Raw genomic sequence first — 16,460 nt, forward strand, 5'->3', positions numbered from 1 at the left:
GTAGAAAAATTAAATAAATAACAATTGCTGAAAGGGATATGGAAACACAAATATAGGGGGGAAAAGGTAATCATTATTAACGCCCAAAGCCGTGAAGAGAACAAGAGTCGAGTCATCAAAACAAAGGGAAAGTATAAATCACATATTACACACAGCAAACCTGACTTCCTAGTATGCCAGACTGCGGGAATCCAATCATACAGACATGGGAAGGGCCACAACAAAATTTGGAAAAATGAAAAAGGATCTTGAACGCTCAAATTAGGGTAACAACATAGGAAATATCATGAGGAAATGAGCGTGAAACCCTTCAACACCGTTATTGGTCATATCAAGTCAGTGAAATCATGAAGGGTGGTCGGCTAGAATCAGGGGGGGAAAAAAGGGAGAGAAAGAAAAAGAAAAAAAGAATATCGGAAAGGACCCTGGAATGGCGAGCATAGAGCTTGAATTTCAGGTCTCGAGATGACCCGCAACTCCATTGCACGGGAAAGGAAGGGGAGGGGAATAGAGAAGAAACAACACCAAGCATAAGCCATAGGTTGGTGGTGATGGACATTATTATCGAAGGCCGGATTTCCGCTTCAACGCCGTCATTATATGTTAACCGTAAAGGAAAGCACCAACTCCGTCCAAATGCACTAATATGTCAAGCACTGATCAAACATCAATCATTTCGGCATCCTCTGCTAGCATTTCGTCGGCGGGGCCCCAATTGCCTTCGTAGATTGTTGCTCCAGCACGCCGACGACGAGCGACGAATTGGACACCGTATACCTCCAAAACCTGGTCGGCTGTAGGCCGATCAAATGGTTCCGGCGAGATCATCCATCGCACAATTTTATCCAAGGCTTGTTCATGACCGGCGTCAACCATAAAGCTTGGAGGATCATGAAGCTCACCAGTACGAGCGAGCTGCACTGCTTTCCGTTCACCGGGCCTGCGACTTCCCAGGAAACTATCTTCACCGAATGTATCATCCCCAAAATCCGATGTGCACAACTCCTCAAATGATGGTTCTTCCGAGATTGGATTCCCAGATGCATCGCGGAAAATACTGGTTTCTGCACTCCAGGTCAAGCTAGGAACGTCGCTCATATCCCCGTTCCGCAGCTTTTGCCATGAGAGCCCATTGTCTGGGAGTTCAACGTTCCCAGCGATCTCAAACATAATTAGACCCAAGGAAAATATGTCCGCTGGTTTATCGTAGCGGCCCATTAGGATCTCTGGGCCAATATATTCACGATCCCCCTCGCCTTCAATTCCCTCTTCTGCCGGCCATGATGTCGCCATTCCAAAGTCAGCGATTTTCAGGACACCTTCAAACGTGATCAGGATATTGGCGGGTTTTAAATCTAAATGAATAAAGCCCATGTCGTGAATATGTTTCAGACCCTATTAATAATGGTTAGCAGAGCCTAATGCTGCAAAATTGTAGTCAATGCCATACCATAGATAACTCGAGCAATATTTTCCATATGCGGAAATCATCTAATCTTGCTTTGAGTCCGACCTGGGCCAGAAAGACATCCAAGCTACCTTCTTCGCAGAACTCGGTCTGAATATATAGGTGGCCATTGTCTTCCCAGCTGTTCATGAAAGAAATGACATGATCCGAGTTAGTCAAAGCCTTCAGCACATCTACTTCACGCATCCGACGCTCACGGTCCTTCAGCCCAGAATATGGTTGTTTCGCTTTCTTAACAGCCCATACCTTCTCAGGCAAGATATTAGGCGACTTCGGGCTGCGTGAGAAGATTGATGACAATGACATATTGTGGGGTTCGGATACACGGTATACCTGGGAGAATTCACCAGTACCAACAAGCTCAACTCTTTCGAAGCGCGAGGTCAAGCTCGGGTCCACATCTGGGGCGTAACCGTTCAGCGGGAGACTGAGGCGCTTCCCCGACTGTAATAAAGAATCGCGCGGACCAGTGGGAGTAGCCGGTAGGTTAACAGAGTTGAAATCAGGCCTGATCGCCTGCTGCTCATTGGAAATCGACAGGCCGCTCGGATCAGGAGGGAACAGATTGTCCTGAGGCGTGCGCGGTGACCCTCGCAGGAACCTTTCGTGCAATGGGCTCGAATTTGTTCCTCTAGCTTCGGAGAATCTCTCGAGTGAGGCGATCTGTGAAGTAGCGGGGGGATAGGTTCGAGACGGGAAAAACGTTTGCTTCGTTGGTGTCGGTGGCAAGTCGTACTCACTCAAAGGCTGACTATCCCGCGGTCTAGATGGTGATTGTAATTGAACCTCATCACCATCTACGCTCACAAAACTACCGCGACGGGAGGGCCCTTGCTTATTAAAGGTGTTCCCGAAGATACCCATGCCACGTGCGAAAGGGCCCGGTTTTGGACGTGTACTAGGTGGGTTAGATGGGGATGGAGGCACTGCGTCGGATTGGCGAGAGGATGTTGAGAACCCCAGGGAGCGTTCTAGCGGCGCCTTTTGCCCGCTAGGGAACAAGTTGATAGGTCGTTTGCACGGCGTATCAGGCATATTCTTGTTGAAACCCAACATATTTTGGGGATCCTCGGCATTACGATTTTTCTTGGAGATCAAACCTGTAGACATGAATGCCGCTGGGAGTGGCTTCACAAGTTTGTAATTCTCTGGGGTTGCAAAAGAATCTATGGATGAGGTCGAATCTTCACGGGTAAGTTGGCGGACAAGGGCAGGTCGAGTTGCTCCGGCTGGAAGGGACTTAGAGAAATTGAACACTCCTCTTGGGTGATCGGCTTTGTGAACTGGTTCATGGGTCGGCGAGTCATCGACTAGACTGGAGCTGGACGAAGATTGCGTGATAGTCCTAGAAAGCGGGTGGACAGCAGATCGAGTCTGGCCAGCATTATTCCCGGCCGAAGAAAACAAGGGACTGCCTGGTACAGGCCTTGGAGAAAACAAGTTATCCCGATCAGACTGAAAGAGACCGCCGTCTAAAGACAATTGAGGGCATGGACTTGCAGGAGTATTCGGAGCCTCAGACGGCTCGGCGACAGCTCTTGCTTTAAAGAATAAGGAACGATCGCTTTGACGTTGCTGAAGAGTTGATCGTCGCAAAGAAGACGAGCGTTTGGGTATTGTAGCAAAAGGACTGAACGGTGTGATGCCAGTGGGAACCGATGGCGTCTCACCTTCGGGCGGTACCTCGCACGTTGATTCTTCAACGGTACTTGGACCGGCCTCGCTATCAAATATGTTAAACTCGCTGGAAAGGTTCGCCGCGTGCACACTACGCCTCTTCGCTGACGGACTTCCTCGAGATGCCCGATCTAGGTTCATGATCCCATCACTGCGCTTTAGTGGGCTAACGGTTGCGTATGAGCCAAAAGTCCCACTGCGTCGCTTTTCAATTCTGGATATTGTCGGACGAGGTGCAGGGGCTTCTGCGCCAGAAGACGAGTTCGGAGAACAACCGCTCCCACTAGCATTATCGTCTGAAGGGACGTTTATGTCTGGGGTTATGGGAGAATTCTCGACGCCCGGTGTTGTTAAGATTGGCTGCACGGGCTTCGCATTTCCCTGGTCTACAGAGAGGTTGAGGGCGCGTTTCACGGGACTCCTGGGTGAGGTGCGTACACGGCGCATGGTAGGTCTGGTTATTTTACCACTTGACGGATATGGCAGTGCAAATGGTGACTGGTGTGAGGAGCTAGGAAAAAGCACGAAATTGCTCTGTGAAGATCGTCGCGAAGGTGATAGAGGGGAGGAGACATATGGCGAGGTTTTCGACGGTGAGTGGTTTCTGGTTGCAAGAAGCGAAAAGTTGGAACTCTTAGAGGGTGACCGCGATAGTGACCGGCGGAGTTGTCGAATGGCTGAGCTTGCATCAACATGGTGAATCCCGGTGTGTGAAGGCAGATGCAGTGTGCCGCCCGCATCACGGTGCGGCGAAAACGTTGCAACCATTGTTATAGTGTGGCCTTGAAAGGCTAGAACCACTTTAAATGGCCGTAGTCCGTAGTGAGGTTAAAGTATTAGACTCGAGTGTATTGCGATGAGGCGGAGGAGCGAATTTGGAAGAGGCGCACTTGGCGATAGATGCGTACTGCGTGGTCGATGAAAAGGGTCTTGACCCGCGACGGTCGTTGACAACAACAGAGCCAGTGGCAGTGCGCTTCTCGTGTCGTAGTCAGTGCCAGTAAAGGAGGAAGTAATTTCCGTGGAATGTTAAAGTAAGGAAGGCACAGCACCAGCGGTCGTATCAAAGCAAAAGCAAATTGGCAACGCGAAACGAGTGATAGATGCACATCACAACAGGTTTGTTGCGAGGCTCAAAAATTCACACTGTATTCCTTGATGCCTCCATACACCCAGGGCTGCTATGCGAGCGGGGGCGGAAAAGCAGCTCTTCGTGCACCCACGCAAGCCCACGCGCCTGAAACAGAACGCCCTCCGACTACTTCGCTTTGTCCCTTGGCGCTTGAGATGAAACGGCTCGATAAGGAATGTTTCAGGATGGCAACTAAGATGTCAAAACAAGCAAGCGCGTCGCAAAGATGCAGGAGCGACTTGGTCGATGCCAGGCGCGATGATGTTGACGCGCGAATCCCGAAGCGATGACAAACACAGACTGATGCGCAAGAAGGGGGGTTGGGAGTAGAGACGTGAGGAAGGGCCGATTTGGTTTGATAGAAGGGGAGTCAGCAGCAGCAGTGTTGGTCTCCCTTCCGTCTCCCTTTCTTTAAAAAGCTGGTTGACCCTCTTCAGGCAGGCATATGACTGCGCAAGGGGTGGAAGGTTCGAAACCGTCCACCAAGGAAGCAAGAAATAATGCAGACAGCCACGCGAAACAAAATCGAAGTCGAGAGATCGAGAGACGAAGAAAGGGATGGATGGCCAGACAGACGGAGGGGCTGACGAAGGCCCGAAGTTGCGGTATGCAGAGGCGAGCCCTTGCGAACTAAATGAATGGCCCGAGGAATTTCCCTTATGGGACCTAAATTGAGTAGAGTTTTTGTTCTTGGTTATTTATTTCTGAATATCGTTCTGCCGTCTTGGACAACAATAGAACGGTATCTAAATCGAAAATATGAGGTTGTAAAACGCCTCAAACAAAAACATTAAAAAAATCAAACGAAAAAGAAGGTTGTAGTTTAGGTCTGGCACCGTCGCCTCTTGTCAGGTCTTCCAGCCAATCTTCTAAGCGGGACTCGATGTTTCTGCTCGCGCGCGCACCGCGTCTTTTGTGTTGTTGACTGGTGGCTTGTTTGGGCTTAGTGCCGGGAGCGTCACGCGTAACCCCAATCGTTCCCGCGCCCCATCATACGATACAGACTGTAAACTATTACAGATCGAGTACAGTACTCAAATGGGCTACATTGTCTTCATTGTTGCGAGTATTCGAAAGGTAGGTACAGTAGTATATGCGTCCTTCAAGATAGATACTTATCTAATCCGATAAAGCTTTCACTCAATTAGGCTACTTCAGAAACTACTTCCCTGGAGGAGAATGGCGTACATTAAGCCCGGATACCCAAAGTACAGTACTCCGTACCTAATTTAGGTGCGAGACTGAGACCCTACCCACCCAACCCTCGTCATAGACTTCATATCATTAATCTTGGATATCGATAAGACATGCGGGGACTATCGATCGACTCAGCGCCATTTCTCCCTTGCATGTGCAGTGAACTTATTCTCTTTCATTATCACACCGGTTGTACGCGGGATAATTCGATATCTACCAACTTCGCCACAGGCTTGTAATGCATATACACCCAACCGTGGGTCTCCAGCCAGGTACTGAACGAAAGAGTGGCAACCAGGATTCATCTCACAGAAGAAACGAACAGCCCTTTTTGCTTACTCAGATTAGGTAGCTTTTCAGTCCCCTCTTTTTATACTTCACACAAAACAAGAGCTTAGATAGAGGGTTGGTACCGAGTCCGTTGTTTCTAATCTGACACCTTGACAGCTACTAGCTTTTCTCTCGGTATGGAACGGGATAAATTAAAATCAAAAGAAAAAAAAAAAAAAAAAAAAAAAAAAAAAAAGGAAGGGAGGCAAATATATCTATATGTTTGGGAGCTGTATGACTATCAGTGTGCAGCCAGGTGACTCTCCATACCACTCATAGTATCAAGCCCCTCCAGTCCACGTGTCTTGGGCTCCCTTCTCGACGTGTCCAAAAAGCACCCAGCTGTGGGCTAGATCTCAGGTAAGATAATCAGATGCACAATACTGTAACGCTTCGTCTTCCCGTACAGCACCTGGTAAGCCGTTCCCCCACAGACGCTCCTATAGACTTGGGGCCGGAATTAACGGTCGGCTGGCGCAAGCCGGACCATTCAAACTGACTTGCATAACCTACACGCAGTGCTATTGTAGGTTTGACAGATGTCATGAGAGCTACAGTACATATATATACAAGAGTGGGAACTTCTATGTTAGACATGTTTTAACATATACTGGCCTCGCTAAGCTGATTCTCCATGACTACATGTAGATGGCGATGGCGATGACAATGTGTTAGACAACGTCATCGCCTTCCCGCGTTTCACTTGACAATAATTGAGTTAATCATCTATCTAATATTGATTAACCCTTGATTCAATCTATTGATAAGCTATGTAACCCTCTCGGGGAACAATGCGGCAACGGCTATCTCATGACTAAGCAGGGCATGCCCTGAATAGATCAATAAATAAACTCAGTACTAATCTATCTATGCATCTTTCATCCCTTACACCACCTCTTCAGTCAGCTCTGCCAACAGGGCTGGTACCTCTGACGTAATTTTAAAATCGATCGGCCCAGTTCTCAACCTATTGCTTTGAATTGCCACATCCATATTAGTATCCAATACGACATATCTCATCGGTTATCTGGAGATACATACACCGGCCTCGACAACGCTCTGTGTGGATGGATTCCTAGAAGCCTACTTCGTAGCAGCCATCTATATCCTAAAATTCAAGTCACCACTAACTAGCAACAATGTGGAAGGTGCGACAATATAATGTTTGCATCACCTGCTCGTTATGCTATCTCTACAAGGACTGCCCCTACTTACCTAAAGTGACTGATTATATCCGGTTCTCCCTGGCTCGCTTCAAGAATTACGAATGGTTGCGAGGTAAATCTCTTCGGTTGCGTCCTCTATCATCGTAGCTGTGGGAGGAGGAGGTGGTGAGGCGCATATGTTGGCTGTATGAAGGCCAGAGATGATTCTCAACTGCACATTATCGCTTCGAAAGGTAGAATTCATTGCCAACTAGTCGTCTACCTCAATCACAGCTCCCAGTGTTGCCAGAATCTGTACAATACTTTAGCGCATGGCTAATGGCAGCATAAGTTGGACGCTAATATTACTACTATGGTACTCACTTATACTATCACCTAATCTTGAGCTGGGAGTGGATAATGGGCACTGCCTTTGCTCAGGTAGTCCCCTACAAACTTCACTTCTTCAATTTATGTCGAAGACGGCTCAAGTTAAAAAGCCTCGCAGAAGTTTGCCTGTAGAGTGTATGTCTGGTATTGTGGAAAATCCACAAGAGATTTTATGGAATATGAGAAGTTGTTAGTTGTTGAAGGATGGCTGCCCTTTGTGCTTGATATGGTTGCATTTGCATGATAAAGGGTTGATTGTTCTTGTCCAGATGCTCAAAGGACTGTTTTTCGATTTTTGAAGCAATTGATATAAAGAAATGATAGGGCCTATTCAAAGACACAAATAAGAAAGGTAATGAAAGAGTTCAGAACAATGGGCTCTACAGTATTTATACGGTCACGGTGACATTCCTCTTAGATAGTTATGAAAAAATAAAATAAGAAATAAACTCTTCATCTACCTCACCTGGGTGTTGCGTCATGCAAGCTGCACCTAGAGAGTTAGAGTTACTCATTGTACATAATGATAGGTTGTAAGGAGGTCTCGTGCACGCAGCTAATAATAAAGCTTAGAGGCCACGTTGAACGTTCTTGCAGCTTGTCACACTAACTTATCGAGGTGCAGGCGTGCTTTGAAATAAACATACAGGTACAAATGAAGAGAGGCAAGTTTTTGTGTTAGAAAATCACCTGTAGTAAAGAGAGAGGATCAGTCATACGAAGGTCTGCAATGTGCAGCAATACTTCCTTGAAGTTTTGAGTACCAAACAGTCGAAAAGAGGCTTTCTGGCTCTGTTTTTTATATTGAGAGAAATGTAGGGCTGTCTCAGCATACCTTAGGTAGCCTATTCAATCTGCTGTGATTTGAGACCTTCAATGTGACCCCACTCAAATATAAGATCTTTAATAGAATTTAAGCCATTTGCTTTTTGGTTGCTTTACAGAGTTTAATATGATTTGAGCTACTGCTTCCTTGTTAAGGCCGAGAACTTTACCTATTCGTACCCTTGCTTACTCTCCCTTACAGTAGTCTGAATGACTTCCACGTTGATTCTTAAATGATCCATCGTAAGATACCTCCTTTTACTAAAGAGACTTTACTTTCTTCCCATTTCTAGAGAGAAACGTACTACAGGTAGGATTCATAGCAGATCTTGGGTTAAATGCCGGCAAATCCCAAGATGCTGTCATACAGCATCAGTGTTGACTTTTCACAAGAAAGTTCTACCAAAACATACATAAACTTTCTAATATCTGTTTAACAGTTAAGGTCACCAGTATTAATCATTTATCGCATGATACATGCTGTCATTATATGACGTTTAAAATTATAACTCTATTGTAAATTGTTGAGTCAATCTCATTGTAGCCTGCATGAAAAGCTTCATCTACGCACATCAAGGCAGGCTTCCATTGAAGCTTGCGGAATCTCTCGTTCTCATCTGTTATTCAGGTACTATGAACACGAGAATGTTATACTTGCATTGCTTTGAAAGGCTCCTTTATTGGGCGAACATACATGCTAGTGACTGAAGGCTCAATTACGTCCTATGGTATTTGTTCACCCGGGGACTTCAGTCAGCGCTCCCAGCATATTAGATACTCTCAAAGGGCTATTTCATTGTGGAGTACCTGACTCATTTCTATGGTTCTGCATTATACGACCTCGCAATTAAGGGCTATTATGACTTTATCACAGGTTTCCAGCAGAGGGGTGAGAGCTATGTTTGGACCGGTATTGGAAAACTTGGTTGGGCTACAGAAGGGACCCAGTGAGAATCGGACTCGGAGATGAAAGAGAGGGAGACTACATCTACTTTAGCAAGATATTTGAGTTTAGGCAGACTTGGCGTGGGTTAATATCTATAGTCGCTTAGCGACGTTTATTGAAGGCTCAAAACTCTTTCCCATACTCAATGCTAGTACATACTAGTATTGTAGTTATTCTGCAGTAGGGCTAAATCATCCGTGAGACCTAGTCTTTTGAACCGACCAACCACATCACTTACATTGGTAATTGAATGCTGGGGCCGAAAGGTGGATAGGACAAGAAGGGCTAAGGTGCTGAGGAGAAAGAGGGGTAGATTCTGCTGAAGCTCGAAATGAAACACTAGAGTGGACACGCTGCTCCCGAGTCACATAGCGAGACAAGCGCACCGAAAATAGGGACAGTAACAGACAGCGTCTGTTCACAGTCTAACCCAGTACATCAATGGCACGAGCTCTGGCAACCTTGATCGTTTCCTCTTGCTCGTGGGGTCGCCAGCGTAACCAGATGAATAAGAATGTTATTAATTGTCAGAACCCGATAGGCCGAAAAGGGAGAATGCTTTCCTGACGTTATCATCTCATGACCCCTACTGATCTGCAAAATTATCGAGGTAGATGCAGAAGATGGTTGCTTTGGTGGAGTGCCTCTGTATGCATGTATGTCTCTATATGCAGCTTGCATGGGCCTCCTTGCGCTCACTACTCCGTACATGCTTAGAGATTTGGGCGTTGTTGTTTTCATTTTGTTTATTTTATATTTTTATTTTGGTGCTTCTCGTTTCTACATCATCTTTATTTGGCAGTGCGTAACAATCTTCGCTCTGGTCTCGCCTGACTTGATATTGATCTCCTCTTTTTTATTTGGGGGCGGGGGTTATACCCAATGACGTAGGGGATACATTAGTACAAATCCTAGTAAATTTGAGGGAAGAAAATGCTCAAGAGAATAATAACTTATTAACCAAAAGTAGGCTGTGACTTCTGAGCTTAGGGTATACGGGTCATGTGTATGTGCTGAAGTATGTGCTGAAGGGCATAAGAAATTACCTGACACCCAATCCTCCGTGTTTTGGGGGGCTCTCATAATCTTGGTAACCATTCATCCGAGTCATAGGCATCAGAGAAGGCGTGGGAAGCTTCTCTTTTACATTTCTTGTAAGAGAACATACCTTTTACCCCGCTGCTAGCGGTGAACTTACTCATACAGGGAATAATTGTGACGAGTTTTATGTAGGGTAGTAGTAGTAGTCCCTGACCGATCGGCAGACCCCCATGCGCTGTATTTATGTATGGAAGTCCGGCATAGCCATAGGTAGTATGTATGTACCTACTGGACGCATATATGTGTGTTGGGTGTGTAGTGGAAACAGTTCATTCAACGTTGAAGGGGAAGATGTAACCGTACTGTACATACATTTGGTTTACATGGGTACAATACATGTGTGGAAGGTACGTACCCAGTACCTAGCGAAGTCTCCACTTTCACCGCGCTTTTTTTTTTCCCGACATCGGGCGACTGCGGATCTAATCTAAACGTTTATCATCCCACTCTGCAGTAAACGCCGAAAATCTTGCTCAAACCAGTTGCGGGGCCCTACACCTAGTAGTATTCTGAGTGGCCTGGGTCTCGGACTGTTGAATATTACCGCCGTTACGCGATTTAAAAAAAAGCTTTAAAAAAATTAAATTTATTTATTGCTACTCTTCCCCCCCAATAAACCTACTATCCGATACAACATTAGATGTGTACTCCGTACCTTCTTTACTGTCTACAGAGTGCCGGTGGATCCTCCTTGGCGTGGCGTGTTCCGGCTGTGAAGGAGCTTCATCAGAGCTCAGTTGTAATTTCATTCGGAGCAGGGCCTGTATGATGCCTGGGCCAGAGGTCTTGCTCGGCAGTACCAGACGGAATTATGGCATCTGCAAGATACCCGCTGCGCCTGCACGTCGTACACGAGAAACACGAGACAAGAGTATTTGAGTGTACTCGAGGCATGTAGATACATGCTAGTGAAACCCCGTGCCTGTATTGCGCATCAAAAATTCTATACTTGAGGGGGAAAGGGAAAGAGGGGAACTACGTACATGTTATTTTTCCCCACGGGCTCTTCCTCCTATCCTGATCAAATTTATGTAGTGGTTTACCTTGTTCTCGTTTCCTTTTTGGAACCCCCCAAAAAAGAAAGAAAACATTTTCTTGTTTTACTCCGTACACATTTCCCTGCGTTCAACCAGCGACGATTGAGCAGGTGGAGCCAGACACCACTCATTCTATGCCATTCCCGGGTCCACTGTCAGTAGAACCACTGTGAGGTGCTTTAGGGTCGTCTGCCAAATAAAAAAAAAGAAAGAAAGAAAAGAAAAGAAAAGAATAAGAAAAAGGAAGAAACCGTCTTTCTGGATCCGCTGCATGGAAGCTAATCTAGTAATTTTAGATTTTTTTTTTATTGTTTTTTAATTTAATTTTATTTCCTTCCCCCTCCTTCCTTAGTTACTGTGTATTTATGATAAATTTTAACTTTTAAATTATTTATTTTTTTTGGGGGGGTTCCATGACAAAAATATTTAGAACGGTAGTCCCCATAGCCATCAATCCCCATACATATAAGCTACTCTTCCCTCCCGTTGTTCCTCGTGGATCTTGAACATCTTCTCTCATTCCAGCCTTTCACTTCCCGTCTGTTTTAACCTGTGACTTCTCTTTCTTCTCGCCTAACAATCTTCTTCTTACTATCCAGATTCGACTCAATCTTCATCCATGGAGCCGGTGGAAAGGAAGCTAGAGATTGGCTCCCGTAGCTATTCTAAGATGCCCCTCACGCAACAGCGTTCCTCTGGAGAGCCACCCCGCTTGAAAGCTACACCGAAGGACGAACTCCACGATCTCCTCTGTGTGGGCTTTGGACCGGCTTCTTTGGCTATTGCAATTGCTCTTCACGATGCCTTGGATCCGTGCCTGAACAAGACCCCCAATTCCAACTGGCAGCCCAAGGTCTGCTTCCTGGAGCGACAGAAACAATTCGCGTGGCACTCGGGCATGCTGGTTCCCGGTTCAAAGATGCAGATTTCCTTTATCAAGGATCTGGCTACCATGCGGGATCCCCGCAGCAGCTTTACTTTCCTCAACTATCTTCACCAGAAAGACCGTCTGATTCACTTCACCAACTTGAGCACCTTCCTCCCGGCTCGGATGGAGTTTGAAGATTATATGCGGTGGTGTGCACAAAGATTCGCACATGTGGTGAGCTACGGTGAAGAAGTTATCGAAGTGATTCCCGGGAAGACAAACCCGAGTAGCACGCTCGTAGACTTCTTCACGGTCAAATCTCGGAACGTAGAGACGGGAGAGATCTCTGCCAGGATGGCACGCAAAGTTGTCGTTGCCCTTGGTGGTACTGCGAAGCTGCCCAAGGAGCTACCCCAAGACCCAAGGATTATGCATTCGTCCAAGTACTGTACTACTTTACCTGCCATGTTAAAGGACAGCCGAGAGGCCTACAACATTGCTGTACTTGGCAGCGGTCAAAGTGCCGCAGAAATCTTCCATGACCTCCAAAAACGCTACCCGAACTCGAAGACGACGCTGATTATGCGAGACACTGCTATGCGACCCAGTGATGATTCGCCATTGTAAGTGGATGTCTTTGGTGCTTCTCGCTATAACAAGGGTAACAATAACTAACAAGGAGAATATAGTGTTAACGAAGTCTTCAACCCCGAACGGGTCGATAAGTTCTTTAGCCTTTCCTCTGCCGAACGCCAGCGCTCCCTCACTGCTGACAAGGCAACCAACTATAGCGTCGTCCGACTTGAGTTGATTGAGCAGATCTTCAATGACATGTACCTACAGAGGGTACAAAACCCCGATGAGACACAATGGCAGCATCGCATCCTCCCTGGCCGCAAGATTACCCGAGTTGAGCATTACGGACCGCATAGGCGGATGCGGCTTCATGTCCGGGCTGTGAAAGACGAGAAGGACAGCCTTGTTGGCAACGGCAAGGAAACATTGGAGGTGGACGCACTTATGGTGGCTACAGGCTACAACCGCAATGCGCACGAGCAACTACTGAAGAACGTACAGCACCTGCGCCCCGCCGGCCAGGAGAACTGGACCCCCAACAGGGAATACCGTGTTGAGCTGGACCCAAGCAAGGTTAACGCGCAGGCTGGAATCTGGTTACAAGGTTGCAACGAGCAAACGCATGGGCTGAGTGACAGTCTCTTGTCCATCTTAGCGTCACGCAGTGGTGAAATGGTGAACTCGATTTTTGGAGGCGAGTTTGCGGGAACGACGGTGCCGGACACCACTCACATCCGCGCTATGCTCTAAAGGAAAACATGGAAAAAAAAAAAAAAAGAAAAAAAGAAAAAACTGAACAAGGCTTTTTTGAGTCGAAGGTATCTTGAGTCCGCTTCTTTTGCGCGTTTTAGGCGCTAAAGAAGATTATTCTCTAACGAAAGGACGAGCCGAGGATCGACAGCAGGGGCAAAATGAGAGAGCAAGCCTGAAAAAGAAAAAGAAAAGGGAAAAAGAAAAAAAGGCGGGAAGAAAAGGGAACCACACCAGAGCAATTATTACACTGGTATACGATGTTTTATTTGTTGGATACCTGTTCTATTATTCATAGACTATATATTACGGAGTACTCTATAATTTTTTACATGCTTGTTTGACTATGTAGCTATGATTGATTGTGCAAGAAAATGTACTGTGTACAAGCAACAATTGACGAGTTCACCGCTCTACAAGTGTCATGGGAGGTTCCAAATCAAAGTCTGCTGGGGAATGCCTGAACAGTGGATTAGCCACAAAGCCAACTCCAGCGCAGACCCGCTGGTGCCATGTTTATTGGTCATTGTGTGATATTCATTACAGCACAGAACACCCTGAAATGTGCGGAACTCGGAAAGAGGATGATGACGAGATGATACAAAATATTACAGGATTACCATTAATAGAGACAAAAAAAAGCTTGTAGAAGACCATCCCGTTTATAAGATAAAAAGATTAAACAGAAAAGGACAATTTAATGTTAAAGAGTAAGGGAATGAGAGAAAAGAAAAAGACATTGGTTGAGGTGGGCATTTTGATGATGACGCCTGATAATCTGATCAGATAAAAATTTTCGTTATCAGATGGCGCCATTCCACAAATACGAATCACTGGAAATTAACAGAGACCATTAACCACGGCTGAGGCTGGCGCGCCTCTCTCCTACGTCTTTATTTGGATGCCAAGGAGCCACCCACCGGATAAGAAAGGCAAGAGGAAGTGGGACCCACTGATTGATTACGACGAGTAATGACTGAACCCCTGGGGGGGGGGGGTTATTTTTTTTTTTTTTTTTTTTTCTTCTCTCCCACCCTTCTGTGCGATGGACCTGCAGGAGTGTTATCCTTTTTGTTCTTTTTACACTTAGCCCCCTCTTTTAAATATAAATACAACCTTTCTTTGGCTACAGTCCCGTATTTTGGTTATGGCATCGATTCAGTCTAGTCACTCGCCCTTTACTAACTACTAGTAGCTCATGCAAAGTAGGCTCGCTTCTTTTAGCCCGGTTTCCGAGGTCTCTTGCACGGGGATACACCCTAGTTGCCCGGTTAAGTAACCGATTGATTATTGATTGATAATTCAATGCGGATCCTCAGTTCCTACTTACCATGCCTCAAGACCCATCTTCCTCCAGTCATTCTTGACGTGGGACTAAATTACTCAATCATTCGATCGTTTATGGGAACGTGAGAAAATTTACACGCCATCATGCCACCCACATCGGCCTCGGAATACATCACCTGTCTCAGGTATTCCGATGATGATCCCATTTTTCGACACAGCATGTACTTCGTAATGGACAACTTAGTCGGCCCAAAGCGACAATGCTGATCACATCCTCCTCATAGACAAGAATTTCCGGCATTATTTCGCTCTGTGGAAAGGGACTACCGAATTAAACTCGGTATTTTATCCTTCTCTCTCTCAAATTATCTATTTTTGTAGGGGTTTTTTTTATATACTTATTCATTTATTTATTATTGTTTTTTTGATTTAAATCTCTCTTTTTTGTTATTATTGTTTGGGCTCATCCTTCATTCTTCACTTCTTTCCCTACCGCTTGTTTTCCTGCAGGTCTCATCTTGGTTGCAGCCCGGTAAATGGCTAGCTCCTTGGCTGCGCGGTTGACTAGTAGCTACGGAGTATGCGCATATTCCAGACCAGCCCATCTACAACTTCGACAAGGATGATCATGGGTAGAGTAATGTCAGGTACGGTCAGGGACTGCGCTACAGAGGAGTAATAAGGCTGATGGCGATGTTTCAGGTAAGTTCATTACCACCACGGTCGTCGTACTTGGTTCTGGATCATATTTTCCTATCATGGAATAAAGCGCATCAGATAAGACAACATCAGCATGGAACTTCATCTAATCAATCTAAGCGAGCAGCAAGCCAGACCCAGAATATCCTGGCAGACTGGTAATCGTTATACTATCGAGTAATAACAACCGAAGAACAATAGGAATCAGATAAAAATTTTCCGTTTTAGAACCTCCTTCCGAGATAAGATCTTAGCGCGATAAATTGACTTTGCGCTAAAGCTGGGTTTTCTTGCGACATCGGATGTTTCGGCTCCTTGTATATACGTATGGTATGTATACGTACGGACGGGTATGGTTGAAAAGAAGGTATGGGACTTAACCTATCAGGGATTGATCACTGTTGCTCACTGGTACTGAACCTTAGGCTTGACCTCATTGGCATAATATTTCCTGACGAATGATAGACCACTTGAGCGCCTTAGCTGCGCATCGGCTTCGGATTATCGGTAGGGTAACAGTAGAGGGAGGTGGGAGCGGATGTATTAATCGATCAATCGCACTTGTGCTGCAGACAAGAGCTTGACTAGGAGGACCCTTGATTATATAGGTAACTGTTAATTTATCTTCATTGGATTGCGCCGAGGAACGAGGCTCTCCATGAGGAAAGCTGTGGACCTACGTACTAGTAGCCTGTCCAAGTTTTCGTGGCCCTCACCCATGTAGAACTGGATGAACTACGTTTGGCCAGACTTCCTACACTATGCACGTCTCCTCTTCTTGCCATGACGTGCATAACTCCTGGAATCTGGCCCTGACCATGCACTTAAAGAGTTGTGTCTGCTCTGTTATCTCTTAGCTCTGGAGTTGGTATGAGAACAGTTTAGGTTGTGGTGAACTTCGCTCAAGTATATCAATCATGAAATACCCGAAGTTGATTGCTTCAACGCTGGCCTGTTCACAATTGCGTTGCTTACACCAGAATAAACGGTCCTTGGCCACCCGCTTAAGCAAATGACCTCATTCTAAACAAA

General features: G+C 46.0%; 2 protein-coding genes across 2 annotated transcripts; one reads left to right on the forward strand and one right to left on the reverse strand.

The window, feature by feature from the left end:
* Positions 1-660: 660 nt before the first annotated feature.
* Positions 661-3,913, reverse strand: AO090011000925 (tyrosine protein kinase SWE1; the record flags this gene model as incomplete). Its single annotated transcript, XM_001826433.1, has 2 exons — positions 661-1,395; positions 1,451-3,913. The coding sequence occupies 2 exons, from the start codon at positions 3,911-3,913 to the stop codon at positions 661-663; spliced, it is 3,198 nt and encodes a 1,065-aa protein (XP_001826485.1).
* Positions 3,914-11,918: 8,005 nt separating this feature from the next.
* On the forward strand, positions 11,919-13,442 carry AO090011000926 (uncharacterized protein; the record flags this gene model as incomplete). The annotated part of the gene is made up of 2 exons (XM_023233167.1): positions 11,919-12,739; positions 12,851-13,442. The coding sequence occupies 2 exons, from the start codon at positions 11,919-11,921 to the stop codon at positions 13,440-13,442; spliced, it is 1,413 nt and encodes a 470-aa protein (XP_023093698.1).
* Between the last annotated feature and the right edge of the window lie 3,018 nt (positions 13,443-16,460).

The sequence above is a fragment of the Aspergillus oryzae genome, chromosome 7 (assembly GCF_000184455.2).
Source record: "Aspergillus oryzae RIB40 DNA, chromosome 7".
NCBI classification, from domain to species: domain Eukaryota; kingdom Fungi; phylum Ascomycota; class Eurotiomycetes; order Eurotiales; family Aspergillaceae; genus Aspergillus; species Aspergillus oryzae.